This window comes from Festucalex cinctus, chromosome 21 (genome assembly GCF_051991245.1).
Source record: "Festucalex cinctus isolate MCC-2025b chromosome 21, RoL_Fcin_1.0, whole genome shotgun sequence".
NCBI lineage: Eukaryota > Metazoa > Chordata > Actinopteri > Syngnathiformes > Syngnathidae > Festucalex > Festucalex cinctus.
Window position 1 is genome coordinate 16,458,258 of NC_135431.1, and position 24,373 is coordinate 16,482,630.

General features: G+C 39.6%; 2 protein-coding genes across 3 annotated transcripts; one reads left to right on the top strand and one right to left on the bottom strand.

Moving 5' to 3' along the window:
* The first annotated feature begins 337 nt into the window (after nucleotides 1-337).
* Nucleotides 338-23,529, top strand: fmn1 (formin 1). The gene is made up of 19 exons (XM_077510122.1): nucleotides 338-1,052; nucleotides 1,266-2,693; nucleotides 5,399-5,571; nucleotides 10,028-10,133; nucleotides 10,717-10,778; nucleotides 10,997-11,580; nucleotides 13,086-13,227; nucleotides 13,338-13,425; nucleotides 13,503-13,564; nucleotides 13,640-13,728; nucleotides 13,844-13,973; nucleotides 15,320-15,466; nucleotides 15,560-15,619; nucleotides 15,704-15,824; nucleotides 19,679-19,771; nucleotides 21,620-21,671; nucleotides 21,749-21,898; nucleotides 21,972-22,053; nucleotides 22,164-23,529. The coding sequence occupies exons 1-19, from the start codon at nucleotides 851-853 to the stop codon at nucleotides 22,206-22,208; spliced, it is 3,816 nt and encodes a 1,271-aa protein (XP_077366248.1). The 5' UTR covers nucleotides 338-850; the 3' UTR covers nucleotides 22,209-23,529.
* grem1a (gremlin 1a, DAN family BMP antagonist) lies at nucleotides 23,299-24,365 on the bottom strand. Of its 2 annotated transcripts, XM_077510127.1 has the most exons (2): nucleotides 24,258-24,365; nucleotides 23,299-24,164 (listed from the first exon to the last, which is right to left on the bottom strand). In XM_077510127.1, the coding sequence occupies exon 2, from the start codon at nucleotides 24,157-24,159 to the stop codon at nucleotides 23,602-23,604; it is 558 nt and encodes a 185-aa protein (XP_077366253.1). In that variant the 5' UTR covers nucleotides 24,160-24,164; nucleotides 24,258-24,365; the 3' UTR covers nucleotides 23,299-23,601. The 2 variants fall into 2 exon arrangements, with proteins under 2 accessions (XP_077366253.1, XP_077366252.1); XM_077510126.1 differs by lacking the exon at nucleotides 24,258-24,365 and having other exon boundaries at nucleotides 23,299-24,213.
* Between the last annotated feature and the right edge of the window lie 8 nt (nucleotides 24,366-24,373).

The window sequence follows — 24,373 nt, forward strand, 5'->3', positions numbered from 1 at the left end:
TGCCTGGCGTTACAGAGACATGCAAGTGTGTTGGTTCAAATCTCGCTAGGGACAAATTTTATTAGCATTCAGCTTTGAACTGGGATCTGCTTATTGATTAATATAACATTACCTACATACTACCCCCAGGTTTCTCTGGACCCCCCCCTCCCACCACGCTCTTGCTGCCCAGGTCCACAGATTTTCCTGACAGGCCACATTTCCAACATTGTCCCTTGCATGTCATATCAAAGCCAAGCGGTTTGCGTGGTGTTGTTTTTTTGTGATGTTTGCAGGATCAATGACATGTGACATCATAAACATTACAACTGATATTCTCAAATCTCCTTCCGGCGATATATATATTTTTTTGTAGGACTGAATCCTGTTTTGTTCGATATGTTCAGTGACAGTAACTGTTTTCTCCTTTCGGGAAGCCGGTACAGTAATCTCCCCCACCCCGCGCCGTATTTTGCAATTGCTCTAAAAGGCTTTGAGATCATTCCGATTACCTGCGCGTGTAATTGTTGGTGATTTCAGTGACAGTAACAGCTGTTGATTTCCCTTTAACTTGTGTAATCCATCAGAGACAGCTTGGGCAGAGGGTCCAATTAGGCTGGCGCACGCACTGAGCCAGGTGGAGCTCATACTGGTGCACAGATGACCTATTTCGTGTAAATAATGTTCTTATGAGTTGCTAGAAGGCCAAATAAGCTTTCAACATTTACATATACAAAGTTCTACCCACTGTAGAACCAGTGACGGAAAGTCTGGCACTGCACACTGATAGTTTGCATCTTTTGAGTTATAGTTTAATTCAAGTAGATTAGATCGATCTTAAATCCTGACGGAACTCGCCGTCTGTTTGTTTATGTTCCTCTCAGGGCTTGTCAGTCTTGAGGGGATTAGGAGTCGTGATTTCCATATGTTGAAATGCCACCAGACAGCAGTGACTGAGGGAGAAAGGCTCTTACTCCCGAGGGAGAAAGGCTCTTACTCCTTCTGGCAGCGGGCAGTTGCTCGCAACTCGAACTACAACACTCAGCTGCTGCTGCATGGAAGTCAAAATACAGGTATGTGTACCATAAATGTGATATTTAGCTTCTTGGTTACAATGAAGTGCTTATTTTGAAAGTTGTAGTTCCCAATAGGAGGTTGAATTAGATCAAAACTGAAAGTTACTCCCTGGAAAAGTTGTATTAGCGCCTTGTAATTAGTCCTACATGAATCAACATCGGACCTTAAAGTCTTAAAGTTGCTAATCCATCTCTCTTGATGATTGAAAGGAACCATCAGCCGATATCTGCGACTCTTAAATATCATTATGAAGGGCACCGACGCTTCTTTGCGCCTCTGCTTCCCCATCAATGAGATGAGCGTTGTGAGCCTTGGCAGAGGTCCAGCTTCCCCTTCCAATGAACCTCAAGACCACCATCCTGAACTAAACTGCTTTTACACCGAGGCGGGTCAGGTGGAGACGGACAAATTCCGGTTCGCCGACTGGTCTGAGTTGGTGTGGCTGAAAGAGTGGTTGCAGCTGTGCTCGGACTACCGGACCTTCGTGAACATGGGCAACCGGCAAGGGATGAGGATCGAGACAAAGGTAGATAGTTTAGCAAAATCCAATGGGATCCAGAGATCAAACAGAAGACCAGGTGGGTTTGTTTACAGTGATAGAACTTTGCTTAACCTCAAGGGGACACCCACATCTCTACAACAGACTACAAAGTTTAGAAAGCTATCGACAAGCAGTCCTACAAATGAGGACTCACTTGAAGAAGAGAGGCACTTCACTTGCGCGTCTGCCATTTTGAGGCAAGAACAGGATGAAAAGGATGATGGTCAAATGGACTTGAAGCAGTCATGGAGAGCAAATCTTTCCGCCAAAGAGATTTCCCGTCTCAACAGAAAATATCCTTTCTCAAGCAGAGAGGACGAAATTTTTCCGTCTGTCTCGGAGACAGACCTCTCTGAATATGACGACATCTGCCCCATTTTTGATTGGGAACCAACTGAAGACATGAACAGAAACGCGCTACAATCAAAGGTCAGTTCTCAAAACGAAGACGTTCTTCTGGGACAGTCTTCTTGGGCAACAACTGCAGCACGTGTAACGAGAAAGATTGAGGAGGTGGAAGGTATCATCCGCCGGGTGAGTCTCACCAGTTCCAGTTTGATCAAAAGAAATGGAAACGCAAGAGATGAGTCTCTGCGTCGCCTCCAAATCCAGACCCGAGACAAGGAGTACGAAGGCGACAGCGCTAGGCTGCTCGATGAGCTCCGTTGTTTGTGCGAGGAGCTGAGCGAGAGTCTTCAACGAGCCTTGAGGATGGAGGGAGAAAACAAAGAGTGGTTGTCACTATGCGTCCAAAGAGAACACAAAATAGCATATAAGAACAATCGCTTGGAATCAATGAGTGGTTCTATCATTTCAACAGTGCCCAACAACTCCCTGTCAAGCTGTTTGTCAACAAGTAGCGGAATACCCAACAGGTCCTCAACATCTCCCAGCAACGCCACTGCGCTCACATGGGGACACAATCAGCTTGACGAGGACATCTGCGACCAACACGCGCTGTGGACAAGCTCAGCCAAGGACAGCTGGAGCGAAAAGGAGAGCTTAGATTGGGCCAATCACAGATGGAGAGAGGAGACGCAGACGCACAGATGCCTCAGTGAATCTGGCTTCGGTGAAGATGACCTGCTTTCTTCAGGTAAAGACACCGCTGTAAAAAAAAAAAAAAAAAAAAAAAAAAAAAGAGTAATTTACTTTTAAAAATAAAACTTAGTAAGTTTTTTTCATTCAGAAAAAAAGTAAAAAAAGTAAATATTACAAGAGGAGTTTTGAGGACATTTTACCATCCATCCATCCATCCATCCATCCACTGTGCTGCCCACATTTTACCAGTTTATTAAAAAAAAAAAAAAAAAAAAGCTGCTCAAGGGTTAAGGGACAAACCCACTCTACCACCTGAGCCATCCCATTCCTGCTGTGCCCTGCTGTGTGTTGCTATAATGATGGTGGAAGTCAGAATCCTTGTACCTCCAAGACAAGAAACCATTTTTTGGTCTCATTTTGGAGACACCAGCAATGCAGTATAGTGTCAAACAGCAATCAAACAAAGAGTGGCATGACTCAGGTGGTAGAGTCTCTGTCTCCCAATCTATAGGGCATGAGTTCATTCCTCAACGCTTGGGGATTATTTTTTTTTAAAACTGGCAAAACGTGCTCAAAACTCTCCTTGTAAAATGTACTTAGAATTTCTTGAGCTAAAAAAACTTTACTAGATTTTTCTCAAGTAACTATTACTTTTTTTTTTTTTTTTTTTTTTTTTTTTTTTTTTTTTTACAGTGTTATTACATACTCCTGTTACTCGCAACCCTAATTAGGGCAAGCGCTCTAGAATTTGGATGGCTAATCACTTGCCTCACTCCGGCACAATTTAATTAATCCAATACAAGCAAATCCAATACAAAAGATGTTGGTTGATTGGCTGATGCAGTTCAGTTAGTACTGCAAGTTATAACCCAGTAAGTTTACGTACAAACATCCATGGCCAGGCATGCACTTCCTGTATGCATTAGTATTAGTAGTAGTCCGCCATTTAGTCAAAGAAGCATAAAAAGCCTGCTTCCTCCTGATGCCGAACACATGAAGTTGATCACATTTGAATGGTTTGACCTCCTGCTGTTGCTGCTTCGTTTCGGCCCGTGAAGATACAGTATGTGGTATGACTCGAGTGTGTACGTGCATGTATTCAGTCAGGCATGATGTACTAGGTAGGCACCTGATTTGGAAGGGTGCTGCTTGAAAGAATTTAGTGTGTCTGTGTGTTTGCTCTCACATGATCAGGCATGCTTATGAAAAACATTTTTTTTTAGAGGTTTTAGTGAATTTGAAGTTTTACCGACGTGGCCTCATGGTGGCAATGTGGTGTAACTTATTCAAGCACAAGAGTTTCACTCTTTGACCTAAGCTTACCTTTAAGCCTTCGCTTTGCTTGATGTGGAATCATATTTGTTTAAAAGCAGGTTTCTAGTGTTGTTGTCATTCAAGCGTGTATAATAATTTTGAAGGAAAGGTAACGCCAGTGACAAAATAAGTACTTATACTGTTTAATGCGTTTTGTTTTTGTTTTTTTTAAGTTCCAGTTTCCCTTTATACCAAATAGCGATTCACATCGATACCAAAATACATCAACGTGGCATCTCGCAATGTAGAATTTGTGAGAGACATTACCGGTAGTTACATGAGTCCATAGCCTGCTTTTTTTATTTTTTAAATAAACCAGTTACAGTTTTGAATTTCATTTTGATTTTTTTTGTTTTATTTATTTAGTTTTAATTAGTTGTCAGGATGGTTCTGTCAGTTTTTATTCGTTTAAGCCATTTAATAAATGCTTAGTTTTGGATTAGTTTTAGTTAGTTTCAGTATTAGTTTTAGTTTTACAAAAAATGTGTATTACTTGTGCGCAATATTTAAAAAACATCATGGTAAAAATAAATCTTATTAAAATCACATTTAAAATCATCCCCAAAGGCTCATGCATTAAATTAATTACCAATTACTAAAGACTAAAACGAAGGGCATTTTCAGTTAATTTTGTAAATGTGAAATGTAGTTTTTTTTTTTTTTTTCGTTAACGACAATGTTTTCTACATTTTATTTTTATTTTTTTTTTATTAGTTTTCGTTAACTAAAATAACCTTGCTGACGGCATCCTTGAAAACATAGTATTTCCTAAGATCTGCCATGTTGTCATGACAGTTGATTCATGGGATACCATTGAAAATAGATGCACTACTGCCATCTGCTGGCCATAGTTAGTAGGTGTTGTTTTTGTGTGTGTGTGTGTGTGTGTGTGTGTGTGTGTGTGTGTGTGTGTGTGTGTGTGTGTGTGTGTGTGTGTGTGTGTGTGTGTGTGTGTGTGTGTTTTCTTTTCATTCATGAAACCAGAGCTGCCCAAGATGTTGTGCTGCCCATCGAAAGGGAAAAAAAAAAAAAACTTAGTTGACATCAATTAGCGTTAATGGCGGTACTTGTCGGGATTTACCTTTGAAGTCAATTAACGTTAACAGCAGAAAAAGAGTTAATTATGAACAGGCTAGCGTTAGCATAGATGTTACAATGATTATAAACCTTCAAACAACTGCACATGGTGTAACAACACATCCAAACAGGGCGTGCAACAATCTTCACAGTCATACGTTCGTTTTACGACTATCACTGGAGTTTAGTTGGGGACCTTCTCTGCCTCTTCATCTCTGCTGTTTGATTACACTGCAACTCACAGGTGAGACCCCATATAAAACAATCACTTAAAAATATGCGATTCAGCGTAAACAATGACCCGGGGTGTAGCAGGGCAACGATGTCATTTGTTCTTTCTTGAGTGGTGATTGCGCTTGTCTTCTCCAGACGAAGCTCTGCAGAAACCGGAAGACTTCTGGCAGCAGGAGTTGGAGGAGTCTCTGTCGTTCTGCAGGTGGTTCTCTCATCCCTCCCGACCCAAGCTCGTTGACTTCCTGCGCATCACCGCCCCCGAGGACGATATCAGTCGGACGCCAACTCCCGTGTTCCCAGGGCTTCGGGTGAGAAAACGTCGTTATGAGTTTGATCACCTATCACTGTTGATTACGAAGCATTATTCGGGCAAGTGGGGAACAAAAAGCATTTCAGGAACGTTTCAAGCCGCACTAAAATCCAAGCAAGGTACAACAAACAATGTGGATCGTAACGTTATCTTTTTGTCGGCTTGTATAAATGATACGGCCCTTAACATGCCACACTTTAAAAAATGCCTCCAGATAACGCGTAATAGCTCCGTTCAGGCGAAAGCATTAAGATGAGAGTCGTCGTTAAAAGCGAATCACCATAACGGTGGCCAGCACGTTTCACTTGGAAATGAATGCTGCTCCCTCACAGGCCGCCGCCATCGCCTCAAAGCCGTTTACGTGCAGGAAATGGCCTCCGATGACAACAAAGGAAGTTTGTGTTCTTCGTGGTTACATAACGGGGATATAATGCGGCCGCGTGGACTCAGCATGTTATTGACAATTAGGGAAACGTTTCATTCATTTTTATGTGTACGTGTAAATTAATTATTGTGTTTACGATTGTTTTCTTTACTGAAGTGTAAGTTACACCTTTGGGACAGAATCAATTTTATTACTAGTATGAACATTCAATGGCTTTTTTTTTTCTTTTTTTTTTACACAACTCTTGAGTACCAATACCAATACCAAGCACCAGTACCACTTGTACTTTTTATAAATGAAATGAACAAAGACGCAATAACAGATCATTTTCAAGAAAGACATACGTCACAATACTGTCTAGCATTTTTCCTTCAAATTGCATGAAATTAATGGCCATTTTATTCTGTTTATATTCATATCAAGGTCAAGGTATTGGCTCTTGTGACGACCCTCTTGTAGAAAATGTCCATTAATTTTAATCAACTTTAAAGGGATACTTGACTCATTGCACCATTTTCAGCAGTAGATTGTGGTAATTTCATTATTTTTCATGTACAATTAATACCTTTAAAAAGTTTTTTTTCTACTTGCTGTTGACTGATGATAACCATCACCTGTGCTGAGGAAGTAGATCACGACCAATCATGGCTCAGTTTACTGACCAAACCCAGAAAACAGGTGAGCCATGATTGGCCGTTACTTACTTCCTCAGCACAGGTGATGTCATCATCAGTCGACAGCAAGTGGGAAAAAATACTTTTTAAAGGTATTAATTGTACATGAAAAATAATAAAATTATCAAATTCATTCTGGACAAAATATTAACTTTTCACTGCTGAAAATAGTTCAATGAGTCAAGTATCCCTTTAAGAAAAATGCTACATTGGGGTATATAGGTGGTCTGGCATTGTTTTTTTTTTTTTTGTTTGTTTTGTTTTGTTTTTTCCATCAGTACTATAGGTACTTGGTATCTGTATCGAAGACTACCTAAGAGTTGACTACTCGTACTGGTATCGGTCTGAAAAAAAAGTGGTATTGAACATAATACTCGTCTCTCATTGTTGCTTAATTGTGGGTACAACATAGTCCTGCATGTTTGTCCAACAATAAACAATTCTAATGCTATACCATGGGATTATCTGCATTTATGCCTCTTACATAAACATACCTTATTTAAGACGACGACAATGTCTCCGGCAAAGAGATCCCGAACAGAGATAGCTACACTGTGTTTGCATGCTGTAACAATATTGATCATGGCTTCCATCGCTCACCTGCTGGCTATAACGTCAAGATACGAGCAAACAAGGGTGGGGACCTGAGATGTGACAATAAAGCAAATAGGTTGTGAGGAACACGTTTGATACATTTATACTGGGAAAATGTGTTGGGAAAATTTTTGGGGAAAAAAAATATTATTTTTATTATTTACTGTATTTTCATATATATATATATATATATATATATTATTCTGTGTGAGCATATTAATCTTATAGTGGGAGTGTTACGCTGCTGACAAGTCCTCCAGATTAGCCCGCCCTTGCTGCACGACGCACGCGCAGGAACTCTGAGACCTCCTGGCCATTGTGACTTGGCAAAGCGAACGTTCAAACAAGTGATTCGTGGCAGTCCTGTTTAGCTTCCTACAGCTGTGGGCGTGGCCTGCCTCCATCTGCTCCGTGTGAATCATTCAGGATTCTACGGGATGAGGTTCAACTTGATGGAAGGTTGCAGTCGGTCAGAAGGAGCCGCGAGGAAGAATTTGGTTATGCCATGTGAAGTTTAAGGACAGCGACTGAGTTTCCACATTTGTTTCCACTTTTGATCTATGAAAATGAAAGCTTAGTATCAGGGAAGGTTGAGTGAACATTTCCTCTCAAGAAATGAGAGTGAGAATGTCACGTCTGATTCATTTTTGACTGACTTTTTACTTCCTTCTTGAAATGGATCTCAAGTCACCCATCCTCACATTTTTCCGGGCCATTCCAGAAGAGCACAATGTGGACGTAACGCGGGAGTTTGCTGAACTGAGAGCAAAGCTGAAGAAAAAGGCGGCTACGACTTTTAAAGCAACTCCGCCGAAGGATAGCAATAACTCTTTACCGTATGTTATATATCGTGCTGGGAGAGAAGAAAGGATGACCTACGACCTCGAAGGTGAAGCAGGAAATCACTCAGCAGAGGAGAAAAAAGCTCAATTTAATATAGCAGAGAATGGTGACGATAAACAAGACCCACAACAAATAACTGCTGTAAAAGCTGAAAATATCGCCTCTGTGGTTGGACAGTTTGAAATAAATCAACCAGATAATGTTGACAGTGGCTTGATTGACTTGTCCACCAATTTGATTCATTTTCAAAAGAAGGAATTTGCCTTGAATCGAGTTCCCAAACCCAAACGGGTCTTGATTACAGTGACTCGGACCGAACATGCCGTTGAAGACGAACAGTCGAAATTTGAGGAAAACGAGGAGCAAAGCAATCAATCGCCCTCACCTGGATTTACCTTCTCCCAAGGCTCCTCCACGAAGAACGTGGTGGGACCCGGGCATGGCGCCACGGCTCAAATCCGACCTTCAACCGAAGACGCTAAGACGACGATCCTCCCTGAGAAGCAGGGAGAGACCAAGATCCAGGGAAGCTTCCTGGATCAGATCTCCCTGCTGCTGAACCCCAACAGACGGACTGATGAGATGGACGAGAAGATGGAACTTCTTGCGCAAGAGCAGACAGAATCCAAGGAGAACGAGCTTCAAAGTGGTCGCGAACCGCAGACGGAAGACCTTCAAACCAAGGAGGACACGTCCACAAAAGCGCCTGTATCGGGTGCAGAAGCAGCCTTTCATGCCTTGAAAGCTTTTTTTACACCAAGGCCACTGAAGAAGGAGAAGGTGGACCAAGAGGCAGCCAGAAAAAGGACCTGGACGGAAACGGATGCACTGAAAGGATTTTTTGAAAGAACTTCCAACAAGACCACAGAGAAGAATACTGCAACTACAGTATGAAGAACATTCACCTCAATCCAAATAACTGTTAAGTCACTATGGATCTTGTTTGGATCATTTTTAGAATCAGAATCATCCTTACTGGCCTGATCTTTTTTGGGCAGATGCGGTGCTATTATTATTATTATTATTATTATTATTATTATTATTATTATTATTATTATTATTATTATTAATTTATTTATTTTAATTTTTCTTATTATTATTATTTACTGCATTTTACCATAGTAAACGACGCACAAGTTATGCCCCTTAATCCATTTTGAAATCATATTATTATTTTTATTTTTTTTCAAATTCTAGAATAATCTATTATTGTAGTCTGTATTTTCACACCATAGCAAGCAAACATGGCTGAGAAGTCATTGTTTTGTTTAGGGGTGTCTAATTAATCGCATGACTTCAATAATTAACTAATAATTAATCGCAAATTTTATACCTGTTCTAAATGTACAATAAAATGTCCAAGAAAATATTTTTTTCTAAGTTTCATACTCTTGTTTACATAAAAGTGGAGGGAAAATGTTAAACTAATAGAAATATGGCCATATTTTTTAATCATTGATAAAGTAATTTTATAATATTTCATAAAATTGAGTTAAAATAAAAAACAGATGTACCATACTGTAAAAAAATAAATAAATAAATGACTGTGATATTGATTTGTGTTGAGGTCATATATCTGCCACTAGATGGCATAATTGCATTTGTAAGATGTTGGTGGTAGCTCACGTTTTCTTTTCATATTAAGAGCTATCTAATCTTTCACATGAAGTAACTTGTGAAATTCTGCACATTATTATTAAATGCATTACTGCTAAAATTTGACATGAACGTGTCCTCTGCGTTGCGACTGGAATTTTTTCAATTCCCCCCAACCTGATTGGCTGTTAACATTATTTTGTAAATTTTAACCAATCTTGGTATAAGCTATGTTCTGTACAAATATTCAGGCAAGAAAAACAAAAGTACTAACTAACTGTCATTCGTGGTCCAAATACATACAAACCCACAGTTTTTTTCTTTTCTTTTTTTTTCTTTTTTGTCTTTGTTGATCCATCTAGTCTGAAACAACCAGCCCAATAGAAGAAGAACGAACTCCTGGACGTTTACAAGCTGTCTGGCCTCCACCCAGAGATGAGAAAGTTGGTCTGAAGTATACCGAAGCAGGTACTGACACACTGTTAAATAGTCCCAACAACTTCTCAAGCTAAAAATAGACTAAATGGGGAAAATAGCATGTTTTAACTTTGGCTTTTTTGTGTGGTCACTTGCTCAACTTGTATAATAAATAAATGTCGTCCAACCAAATATTACATCATGGATCTTAATAGATTGTGGTGTAAGGTCAAAATAAAATAAAAACAATTTCCTATACTGAGAACATTCAGGAGATGTGATGCGATTCCAAAGCATATTGACAGTAAGTGGTAGTGTTTGCTGTCATAGACAACATATTGCACTTCCCTCAAGGTCAACACAAATCCGCCCTGCATGATTGAGTCCACAGCTAACAAACCTTGTTGACCTTGAAGTCCGAACATGCTAATTAATGTGTTTCTCAACAATAAACTTCAGCGACACGCCTATATTTGTCATCCAAATCTACAATTTTAGATAACACATCGTCACCATTCTGATGACGTTCTGCTGGTCGACCACATGGGCTCTGCTTCCCCCTAGCGGTCGAAATCTATTAGTACAACTTTGAGATAACCACTGTAAAAATGGCTCCATTGTTGTCTGTTTTTAGAGCACCAGGCAGCTCTCCTGCAGTTGAAACGAGAATGCAAAGAAGAAGTGGAGAAGTTACAGGTGAGTGTGAAAGATAATATTGTTCTGTTTGCAAATGTAAAGTCGGTTTAACCTGCTTGCTAGCCCCCGGAGACAAATTAACTTCCACAACTGGTTTCATTCCCCATCAGTTCAACACACAAAATATCAACAGACTTCAGCTTCATTTCACAAATATTGATGAATAAATTAGTGGTGACGAAATAAGAGTGTGACTGTTTGTTGATAATGTGTTTCAGGAGGACTTCAGCAAGGAACTCTCTCAATTAAGGTTAGAAAACGAGGTGACGGTATCCCGTCTGGAACGCACCCTGGCTGAACTTCAGGCCAAGCTCTCCCTCAGACGCGGCGAGCTCAGAGACGCTGCCGTGTCCACCCAAGAGGACACGTTTCCACGCAAAGCCTTCCGCGCCGTCTGCATCCAAACTGACAGGGAGAACTTCGTCAAGAGTGATGGCGACGCGAAGGGGAGCGAGTGCTCCCAAAATCAGCAGAGGGTGACCCCTAAAACACTCGACTTGGCTTCGATCGGCTCGAGCCTGGCGGGGCGGCGAGAGGGAGGCCCACCGTGTCCGTCTTATGGACATCATGTGCAAACATTGAAATCCCCCCTGCCGCCTCCGCCGCCACCACCGCCTCCTCCGCCGGCTCCGTTTATGTCAGCTGCAGTGCCCCCACCACCTCCACCACCCCCATCCATGATTTCACATGTCACTCCACCAATGCCGCCATCTTTATCTGCGACTCCCAGAAAACCTGTGGTGGAGCCTTCGTGTCCCATGAAGCCTCTGTACTGGACCAGAATTCAGATTGAGGACAACAAGTATGTTGACAGTCGGTTAATCGACAAGTAATCAATTATCAATTTAATCTATTTATTTTAAAACTATTTTAAGAATTGAGTAATTGTTTGGAGCCATTTTTTTTATTAACTCATTCACTGCCATTGACGGAAAAAGACGTCAAATGGTGCATTTTTTTGCTGGTCTGGCAATGAATGTGTTAATAAATAACTTTAAAAAAAAATCAAAGTGGCCCTTGCAGCTTTCTATTTTTCCTGTATGTGGCCCTCAGAGGAAAAAGTTTGGACACCCCTGCTGTACATTATATCAACAATTTATAATTGCTTCATTGATTTTTACCATGTTTAACTCATTCACTGCCATTGACTGAAAAAGACGTCAAATGATGCATTTTTTTTCTGGTCTGGCAATGAATGTGTTAAAAATGGTCCAAATCCTCTGATTTCCACATATCGACAGTAAGTGTTCACTGATTTCATGAAAGAAAACTTCTTTTACAATCTTCTGTGTTTAATCAATTAATCGCAGTTCACTTATTGCTGATTCACTATACCGCAGATTTTTATTTGGATCCATAACTCATATTTTATGGGGGTTTTAACTCAATATTTCGCTGTTTTTTCAGCGATTACCGCCCCTGTTTTCGATAGTGAGTACGCCATAAAAATCTTTATGCTGCTATTATTGTCCTTTTTTTGTGATTTTTTAGTAAATAAAAAAAAGTCTTTCATTCAACACAATCTATTACATATTTAAACAAAATATGGAATATTTGGTCAATTAAGAATTTTTTTTTTATTTTTATTTTTTAAAGGGGATGTCAACCCCCCCCAAACCCCCCCCCCCCCCCCCCCCCCCAAAAAAAATAAACTTGACAATAATTTTTAATATTGTGTTAGTGGGATATGAGTTGAGCAGCAAAATCCAGCCGATTTAATCCATGTCAGGGGGCGGCCATGTTGCCACTTGCTGTCGACTAAAGATAACATCAATGTCGCGCAGGTAACGTGAGCTGCGATTGGCCGTTGCCGGAGCACTGAAGCAACTGTGATGTCATCTTCGGTCAACAGCATGTGGCAAAATGGCCGCCCCCTGGCGTGGATAAAAACAGATGGATTTTGCTTCATAACTCGTATTCCACAAATGTAATATTAATCACAATGTCAGTGAGGTCACATGTAGCATATTATTGTCAAGAAATGTTGAACGTTGACTATAATTCTTCTTAGCAAATCATTCTCCCATCACGATGAGCTATTTTTAGAACAGACCCCAGTTACTGGCCAAAACTGATTTTCCAAATACTGGAGAGAATCTCAAAAGTAATAAATCAATAACCAAAATATTAGGAACAGTCAGTCAGAGACAATATTGTGAATTGTTTTCCATCCGTATTTAAGTTTGTATCCACTTCTGTCAACTTCAATATTTAATGACATTAGAGTGAGCTTAAACGAGAGAACCAAATACATCTTGAAATGGAACTGTGGTTTTGACAAAAATATGTTTTTTGTCTCTTTCTCAGGAACAACACACTATGGAATGTTTTGGAAGAACCGCAGCTCACGAACGCAGTTGAGTTTGAGGATCTGTTTGCCAAAACCACCACACAACTCAAGCGAAAACCACTAGTGGACAATTATGAAAAGAAAACTAAAGCCAGGAAGGTAAAGTTTACGTGTCATGTCGTTATTAAGGCGGCATGCTGGATTATTATTTACCACGACGTTTCGGATTTGACCCCCGAAACTCATCCCTGCATGTGTCCGTGTGTTAGATCATTAAACTGCTGGATGGTAAACGCTCTCAGGCTGTGGGCATCCTCATATCAAGCCTCCACCTCGAGATGAAAGATATCCGACAAGGTCAGTCAGGATGTTTACCATACGTATACTGTATATTCCTTTCAAAATGTGACCTGTGTTTGTTTTATTTCCTGTAGCGGTTCTGACTGTGGATAACTCAGTGGTGGACCTTGAGACTATTGAGGCGCTTTATGAAAATGTGTGTATGACACAGGAGTATTAATGAGCAATTGTGTATTAAAATGGCGTTCAAATGTAAATATCAATATGTCAGAGAGCTCAGCCAGAGGAGCTGGAGAAGATCAAGACGCATTACAACACATCCAAGGAAGAGGAGGTTAAGCACTTGGACAAACCTGAACAGTCAGTATAAGCACAACATAAGTGTGATTGACTGTGTGTGAACAGCTGACTGGTCCGAACTCCAATTTATTAATAACCACGTCCTTCTCCATGTTGGATGTTTTGCGTGATCCAGGTTCCTGTATGAGCTGTCGCAGATTCCGGATTTCGCAGGCCGGGCTCGCTGTATCATTTTCAAGGCAGCCTTTAATGATGGGGTGGCGTCCATTCAGCACAAATTGGACGTTATCGCCTCGGTGTGCGAGGTAGGAAGGAACATGGCGCGGGAAACGCCCATATAAGGGCATCGACTGTATTGTAGTTCCGAAGCAATCCCAATAAAAACGTTTGCCCACAAATAATAATAATAATAATAATAATAATACAATTATTCTTAATAATAATAGTAATAATAACATTATTATTATTATTATTATTATTATTATTATTATTATTATTATTATAATACAATTATTCTTAATAATAACATTATTATTATTATTATTATTATTATTATTATTATTATTATAATTATTATTATTACATTATTCTTAAGAATAATAGTAATAACTTTATTATTATTATTATTAATAATAATATTGTTATTATTAATATTATTATTATTATTATTATTATTATATAAATGTTATATTATTATTATTATTATTGTTAATTATTATTATAATCACATATTACATATCATCACTGCTATGTGAGAAACACTTGTGTCCATTAATTGTCATTTTTTACATGTTTATGTTTTTGGGGCCCTGGATTGTCTGGCAGCCAGTTCAGGGTGTACCCCTCCTACTGCTCGAAGCCAGCTGGGATAGGCTCCAGCACCCCAGCGACCCTTGTGAGGAATAAGCGGTCAAGAAAATGGATGGATGGATGTGTTTGGGATGAAATTGAATGCAGACGTCCCAAAAATGTAAAAATCTAAAAATAATTATTATTATTATAAAATAATAATAATATAATATAAAATAATTATAAAAAGGGGGAGATGGACAGGTGTTTTTTTACATAGAAGCGGAAATATACAATATATTATAATATATTATATTTTATATTACATAAATTTTCCCACCAAAAAAACAATAATCAATAATTTTAAAGAAACACCTACATGTCACGACATTATATTTTTCCTTTTGCATTAACTAGCAATTTTCTATTCTTCTTATTTCTAATTTCAAGCTCGATAGTAAAATGGCTCAAAACCTGGTATTGGTACTCGCTCATCCCTACTTTTGATACATAACCCCCCTCCCATTAATGCATTTTCTCCCTTAAAATTGAATAAAAGTTATGACAATGTTCTATACTTCTAGTTTCCAATTTCTAGTTCCTGATTGTAAAATGGCCACAAGAGGGCGGCCTTGCGAATACTGTTGCCTTAAAATAAGACTGTCTATTGGCTCAATTTTGATGCCTGGTATCAGTATTCGCCCTTCCCTAATTAAAAGTTCAGGATCTGGTACCCATTTATATATAGAGTGATAGTATACATTCCAAGAAAGAAAATTAATTGGTCTGAAGTGCTCACTGAATTGTCGTCACTGAACATGCCTCGCTGAACAGGAAGTTGCTCGCATGTTTTGCTATGAAGGCTCTGCTGGAGAAAAATGGCGTAAAGGAAGTGCTGGGACTGATCTTGGCTTTGGGCAACCACATGAACGGCGGCAACAGGATCCGAGGGCAGGCTGACGGCTTCGGTCTGGAGATCCTTCCAAAACTCAAAGACGTCAAGAGCAAGGTACTCAACCTCCGACTGCCGTGGTCCTGGTTTTTCATTTTCATCGGGTTCTTTGAATAGCAACATCTTCCTCCATTTTTTTTTTCCTTCTAGGATAATCGCATCAGCCTGGTGGACTACTTGGTATCATATTACCTTCACAATGTTGACAAGGTAGCACCACAAAATACAAACACTTGTTTTGTTACAAACTCAAGTCCTAGCGTGATTGTCTGCGCTTAAATGACTCTTTGCCAGAATGCCGGGACAGACAAGAGTACGTTTCCACTTCCTGAATCTCAGGACGTCTTCCTAGCAGCGCAGCTCAATTTTGATGACCTCACTGCAGAGCTAAGAAAGCTTGGGCGAGATCTAGCAGGTACGTCTCCTCCTTTTCTTGGAACTTCTTCAATTAGAAACAGAACGAATAACTCCTACAAGACGTTACTCACATACCAGACCAGAAAAGACTTAGCGGTCATTTTGTTGTGTTTTTTTTTTAAGAAGCTCACTTTTCCAATACACCAAATCTCCGTCTGGGAGCATTTTCCCTCAATCGCCCCTAATCAATGCAGCTGGCCCTCTGTCAATGTTTATACTTTGGACTAAAGGCCTTCAACAGAACCTGAGGTTGTTCAAGACCAAAAGACCGGCTTATCTTGTATTATTTTTCCCGTTCGAGATGGTATACATCTGTTTGCGTCCGCTATGTGTCTGTATCCAGAGACTAGCAGGAGTCTTGGAGCCGATACCGGCCTTGGCGCCTTTTTTTTAGATCCAGCTTCTAATCCTTCGGTCCATCAGATCTCCCGTCCTTTGTGCGCCTGCCTGTCTTGTCGCCAGTGACGGTAGACCGTAGCTTTGCCACTTGGTGTAATCTCCAGACCTCTTTGTATCTGCACCATCTCTGCACGGGCCTCCGCACGGACCCGTAACCAACAGTCCGGGCTCCGGTGTGGCCCCGAGATGTGCGCCCAAGATTGCTTTCTTTAGCTTTCAACACAGCTTTGTAGTATCGGCTCATCAAGCCAAACCGCCGCGCAATCTGGATGGTCCATCGCGGCTTCTCATTGCACTGTCTGTTTGAAGCGCCATCTTTGTTGCTCTTCACTCTTACTAGGTTTGCTTGAGGCTTGCTATAAAAAACTTGTAATCCTTGTTGAGTGTTACAAATCAACACGACACACTTTCACTTGACTTCAAGAGAGTCAAGCACTCAGGATATTAGTTAAATAGTAGAGCTACAAGAATTCCTGCTGTATTTTACATACCCTTAGCGCACCGTATGGGCGCAATATCATTATCAAGATCAAATTTGAAACATTTTCATACATAAAGCGCACCATGTTATAAGGCGTATTATCTTTGTGAAGCATTGTATGTTGAGTAGTTTATTCTAGTTGCACCGTATGTAAATATTTGACTGTAGAACTTACCGTGAATAACTGGCAAACAAAGTTGCCATCTAATTAGTGCAAAATCTGTTAATTACTGTAAAAATCTATTACAGCTAGTGTTGTTCCAATACCGTTTTTTGGCTCCCGATACCGATATCCAGCTTTGCAGTATCGGCCGATACCGATACTTAAGTTATTTTTTTCCTCAACATGAAAAAGCTGTCCTGCCATTGGTTCAGAGCATTCAAGGGCCAATAGGATATCTTAGATCGGCATGCAGTGAACATGTCACATACCAGTGAATGTCGTGCACCAGCAAGGCACAAGATTCTGCATCCAAAATCCTATATTAGCGTTGGAATTAATGGTATCGGCATGTTACTTGTGAGTAGTCACCGATACCGATAGCACTGTTTTAATGCTGTATCGGCACCTCTGCCGATACCGGTATCGGAACAACACTAATTACAGCATATTACTGTATTTTTTTGCACTTTTTTCTCTATATAAATTACAGTACAGTAAATTGTAATTTGTACACAATTAAAAATGTAAAATAAATGACAGTAATTTACTAATTATTGTAAAATATCAGATAATCACTGTAAAAATAAATCTATTACAGCATATTACTGTTAAAAATTATTATTTTTTTTTTTACTGTATACAAATTACAGTACAGTAAATTGTAATTAGTAAGCAAAATAACGTAAAACAAAAAAGCGGTAATATTACTGCAAATTTTTGCTTTTTTTGCTCTATATAAATTACGGTACAATAAACACATTATTTTAAAGTGTAAAAAAGTACAGTAATTTTATGTAATACATTTTAGCAGTAATTAACTGAAAAATTACCATAATTAGCAAAGTGCTATAATTTTTTACTTTTTTACTGTACACACATATATATATATATATATATATATATATGTATATATATATATATATATATATATATATATATATATATATATATATATACAATTAAAAAAAATTTATACACAGTAAACGCAATGCAAAAAAATTACTGTAATATGCTGTAATAGATTTTTATAGTAATTAACTGATAATTTACAATAATTAGTAGGGGTAAGCAGCACGGCGCCCTAGTGGTTACGGCACGTCCGCCTCCCAGTTCTGAGGACTCTGGTTCGAGTCCAGGCTCCGGCCTTCCTGGGTGGAGTTTGCATGTTCTCCCCGTGCCCGCGTGGGTCTTCTCCGGGTACTCCGGTCTCCTCCCACATTCCAAAGAAATGCATGGCAGGTTAATTGGGCGCTCCGAATTGTCCCGAGGTGTGCGTGTGAGTGTGGATGGTTGTTCGTCTCTGTGTGCCCTGCGATTGGTTGGCAACCAGTCCAGGGTGTCCCCCGCCTACTGCCCAGAGCCAGCTGAGATAGGCGCCAGCAGCCCCCGCGACCCTTGTGAGGAATAAGCGGCCAAGAAAATGGATGGATGGATTGTAGGGGTAGGGGTTAAAAAATCAATTCGGCAATATATCGCGATATTACAGCGTGCAATTCTCGAATTGATTCAAATCGACTTTTAAACTTCCATTTTTCATGGAAAAATATTCAACAAAACGTCTTACTTCGGGTTAGGGTTCACACCTTAAGCATGGAAGAATGTTATATTATTGGAACATTATATAACAATATTTTATTTCAATGCTGTTCAAACATGAAGCAGATTAAATACAGTGGCTCACAGTTTCAGATAAATATTACATTTTCATACAAATCTTAGAGTACAAGTTTACTGATTAGTATAAATTTGAGTAAAAATAAATAAATAAATAAATAAAAAATTGCAACAATCGACCTATAAATTTGTATCGGGATTAATCGAATCGAATCGTGACCTATGAATTGTGATACGAATCGAATCGTCAGGTACGAGGCAATTCACACCCCTAATAATTAGCTGGCAAACGTTTTTTTTTTTGCTAGTTATTGATGTCCAGACTCAAATGTTGGTCAGTTATTTGTAGTAACAAGAACTTTGTGTTTATTTGGGAAGTCCTCAAAACAATCTGCTTTGTGACATTAATTTCAAACATTTGTTTGTTCCCATTTTAAGCATTTTGACTGCTTAGTTGATTTAAAATGACTCTGTGAGCTTTTGTAAAATTATTTCTTTCCAAATCTGTTCCTCATGAGGCAACTGCAACCTAATACAGCATCAAACAAAAGTATTTTCACAACTGACAACTTTGTTTACACGCGGGTCTATAACCCTCTTCAGCGGGATATAAGCAAACTTTAAAAACACAAAAGGCAGACAAAAGAAAGCAAGCGTCGCCGCACAAAGGAGACAAAGATACCGACCTCCACAGTTTACACAAATCCCGATTGAAAACAGTATTCTTTTTGTAATCTTATCTGGGTGATGTTGATCAAGCGTCAGGGTGGAGGGGCGCAGCCTCTATTATGACTGGCTCGTGCAGACTGGCTCCTCTGATCCGCTGATTGGATGCAGGGGGAGAAGGAGCAGAGAGTTTTTTGCAGTCGCCATCTCGAATGTGAATCAAAGTGAGATCTAAGGAGGAAGTTTGGCTGATAAGAGCCTCGTGCCCAGGTACATTTAGTTTCCTCTAACGCACCTTTCTGAGGCCATCTCACGAGATCCCATCTCGGTCGTTCCAACTCCAAGAACTGGGGCACGTCTCAATTCTGAATTGTACAATCCTGGGATGAACTTTTTTATAGAAAACCATGATGACGCTTGGGTTTGGTGCTCTCACTAGGTCAATAAACAATGATAACTTGTCATGAGTGTGCTGTCCTGTATATAGACACTCTCTATTTCTAATATGGTTGGTTTTGGTTTGTAAAAGGATGCGAAAAGGATGTGCAGAAGGTCTGCTCGGACTCCCCTGAGGAACATCTGCAGCCGTTTAAAGACCGAATGGAGACGTTTCTTCTTAGTGGTGAGTGGTTTAAGTTTTACAGAACCAAACAACTATGAATCACATGTAGGCAGAGATATTTATTTAGTTTTGTGGCCTGCTTTGTTGGGATTTGACACTTCATAAAAAAAAATAAAATACACGTACGTGAGAGAGTGATACAAAACTTTTTTCAATACTGCTTACCCCCTTTTTTTTTTTTTTTTATTCCCGCAATGCTCCGTCACATCACAAACATGTCCTGAAAATCATCTTGCAAATGTTTCAAGACGTTTTCCAGTCAAAATTCCAAGTGCAATAAACATCTAGAGAATGCTAACAGAAAACTGAACAACCACTAATTGGCATTTGTTTCTTTGCTCACGAGACAAAATGTCACACAAGTCATTAGTTTCATTTTGTGACAAAGCGAGATCATATAAACAGTTTTGTCATTTTTGCCCACCCACACATTTCAAATCAAAGCGTGTTCGCTTCAAGCTATCTATTTGTCACTCACAGTTGACGTTTACTGTGAAACTGAGACATAAAACAAATGATATTCAACATTGTATATTTAAACACCAAATAATTGTGTCAAACAAAAGAATGCTAGCTTAATGCTAACACCATGAACAAACAAGCTAGCAGAAATTAGCATAGATGTTACAGTAATTGTAAACTAGGGTGGCCAACTGTCCCGTATTAACCGGGATGCCTCGTATTTTGGGATAAAGTGTTATGTCCCGTACGGGACCTCACAAGTCCCGTAAAATAATTCTCAATTCTTACATGGAATGCAGCAAATGGCATATTTGCCATTTTTGGACCACGGCTGCTCCCGTAGGTTGACAAGCGACAAGGAAGTTGCTCGTAGCCAATAAAATGAGTCGCTGGGTGTGACGTTATGTGGAGATCTTGCAAGGTAAGAGAGGCAGCTAGAGAGAGAAAGAGGCACTTCCTGGTTTCGTCACAGCTTCATGTCGCCTACACTCTAAATGCCGATCTTAATACGTCGGCTGCGAACGTATCAGCGGGAGCAATACAAGATGTATTCTCGTACTATTTATGAACAAATACTGCGAGAATTTAGCTTGCTGGAAAGTTTCGCAATCAGCGCTTAACACAGCAAACCGCACTCAACAGGTACTAGATCAGCTAAAACGGCAATGTCACAAAGCACGGCGCCTGTCAGCCAATCACAGTCATCAGGCATCGTCACGTGCATTTGTTATAGTGGCTTATACTACGTAAGTGGCTAGAAAATAATAATAATAATAATAATAATAATAATAATGTGTAGTGAAAAGTCTCCATGGAGAAAGTCAATTTGGTGAGTCATGCTCCTCTTTAGCATCTTTTTTTTTTTTTTTTTTGTACCTTTTTTTTTTTTTTTTTTTAGGTAAAGAGGCAAATTGTGGTTTCTTTGAGGTTTTCTATGAGGTTATATAATGATGGCGTGCAGTAAGGATTAAATGAAATGTACAAACTTTGTGCATTTCGAATCTAATGAGAACATACACTGATTTCACACATCATAGTCACACCACCATGGCACCGTGCCATGCACCTGTCCCTTATTTCAGGATGAGAAAGTTGGCAACCCTACGTTTACTGTGAAACTGACACATTAAACAAATGATATTCAACATTGTATATTTAAACACCAAATAATTGTTGAACAAAAGAATGCTAGCTTAATGCTAACGCCATAAACAAGCTAACAGAAGTTAGCATAGATGTTACAGAAATTGTAAACCCACAAAAAACTGCTATGTAACCTCACCATTAGCTCCATTAAACTACTTTTTTGTATGTAGAGAACATATGTGCTAACAAGCTAGCTGCCGTCATGTAAGCTAGCAATTGAACATTCAAATTTCCTTTCAGCACGTAAAGAACAAGTCGGCGCTTCCTATCAGTTGATGACCGCACAAAAAAGGTTAGCGAAAGAACGTCTTAATTTTTTTTTTAAACTGGATAGTTTTAGACACTTTAAATTCCTGTCCGGCTGCCCAGTTTCCAGGACTTGTGTGTGTACTTTGGGCTGAAGCCCAAAACGGGAGAAAAGGAGGTGACGTCCAGTCATTTCTTCATGCTGTGGTTTGAGTTTTGCGCTGACTTCAAGGCCAGGTGGAAGCGGGAGAATCGGAACTTCGCTAAAGAAAGGTATACTACCGCAAGGAGATACATAGAGACATTAAAATGAATTTTAATTCATCTTTATGTTGAACTGCTGCAGGTTAAAAGAGGCCCAGCAGTCAGTCAGGAGGATCACATCAGAGAAGAAAGTGGAGACCCGAAAGATTATCCCAAACAGTCTGGTAAGTGTGGCACTTGACACCCACGTGCTGAATAATATGAATTCAATAAATATCATATGCAAATTAATTAATTTTTATATATCCATTGATAATCATTTTATTCTCTACAGAAAGAACGACTGCGACAGAAAGAAGCTAACATGAACTCAGTTTAAAATTGTTTTATGTACTGTGGCACCTCTAATAATAATAATCATCATCTCCACATAGAAATACTCATTCAAACTCGCATCTTACCTTCAGTTAAGGTAAAATGAGAGTTTTTGGAATGTGGGAGGAAGGCAGGGATGCTGTGCACCGTGTCTCTGCCTTTGAAGCAAGATTCCACATTCAAAAGTTTGTTTGAATGGGAAAAAAATGCACCTCAAAAATGAAGATGAGGCTTAACGCCAATGCTACTTTTTCAATGCTACTTCCACAGAAGGGTGTCATGATGTGATGATGACAAACATGCGTCTCAATTCCTGAAGATAAGAATCAGGGTACTAAACTTTTCTCATTCCTTTTTTTTTTAAATTATTATTATACAAGTTTAATGAATTTTGCTACTAAAAATGTAGAGAAAAATGAACTACTGTGTAGTAGAAGCATTTATTTTCAGTTTTTTTTTTTTTTTTTTTAATGAATCTAATGTGAGTCATATAAATGATCTGTGCACAAATGATAACAATCGTGTGATGGCTGTTTTATTCGCAAGCAAGTATGTCACATAATTAATGTGTACTGTTAAAAATTGAGTAGTATTAAGCAGATTTTCTCAAACCAAACTTTACAGCAGAGCCTTCAGTTGATATTCCACATTGTGGAAACTAGAAAGCTCAAATCTTTCCCTCCTAAATCTTTTCTGTTAGCTGATATGACGCTGTAGTCAACTTTTTGAATTTGGAGTCGACTGAATGAGACTATCTGACTGCAGATAAGATCAATTTAAACGTGTGTTAACTTCAGGGAACTCTATGGACATTTTCAGTCCTAAGAGACGCTATGAACCCTGGGAACTCTTTATTTTACACTTTATTTTGTTGTATTTATTTATTTATTTTGTTTTGTTTGATATTAAAACCAAGATACATGACAATTTTACATTTTAGATCTTTTAAAATTTTGGAAAACTTTTACTAAATTGAAATATTTATATATATTTTTTAAAACATGCTGATGGGAGAAATTTTTGTTAGAACGTGAACATTTTGTAAATCTGAAAGTTGTTCAATAAACACATACTTAAACACATTTCAACAGTAATTGTTAATAGTTGCATGTTTTATTTTCCCTTTCAATGAAAGTAAATATCGGTTCCAGTTATCAGCAATAAATTCATCGACATGTATTTACACTTTGAGTATTCATAAAGTGGATGAATCCCGAATGTGCAGACTATTTCGAGTCCATATTTTGTAATTAAAAATGAAAATGTCATTATTGTAAAAAGTTCCTCCTGTTTCAGTAAATTCCGCTTGTCGGGCTTGCAAATGAGACGCCCAGTTGTTGTTTTTTTTTTTCTCTCTCTCTCCCCCCCCTTTCCCAAAAGACAAACTCCCCACAAGTCTAATCCGTGTTTATAGTCGTGCACCTGCACTGCTTAACCCGCTGGACCCGTTTCTTCCTGGTACTGGGCGTTTGTCCGGGGCAGAAAAGCGTGTACGTGACCGTGCTGAAAGTTTTGGGCACGCACGCCGAGCAGGACTCGAACGCGCTTCCGTCCTGGTAAATGTGCCTCGGGATGTAGAAGGAGTTACACTGGCCGTAGCAGAAGCGGTTGATGATGCTTCGGCTCAGGCAGCCGTCTTCGCGAATCGTCTGCTTGAGCGGCTGGGTCTTGCACCAGTCCAGCCGCAGGTACCGACGCTCCGTTACGTGCAGCGCCTCCTGACTGGACTCCAAAACCTCCTCGGCGACGGCTGCGGCGGCGGCGGAGGCGGGCGCCATCCCGCGGGAGATGAAGCCGCTGATGGGCGGCGGTTGCTGGCAGCGCTCCGCTTCCGGGTTGGATTTGTTTGGGTGCGGGAAGGAGCCTTGAAAGGTGGCCGCGTGCGAGCTCGTCGGCGTGCTGAGCAGCAGGACGAGAACTGTGGGGAAGGTCAGCAAACACCGGCTGGTCATCATGGAAGCTGAAAGGAAACGAGGAGGCATTTACGCACAGGTATTACGCACTATTCAAATTCGGTCATCATTTAAAACTATAATTTTATGTTACATCTTACCTGTTGCCTATTTTTCGACTGAAATGAGTCCAAGCGTGTTTGCTCTGGTGTTGTGTCTTGTTTGTGGCTTTCATGGGTGATGTTTCAACTTTCTGGTTCTGGTTGAAAACACGCCC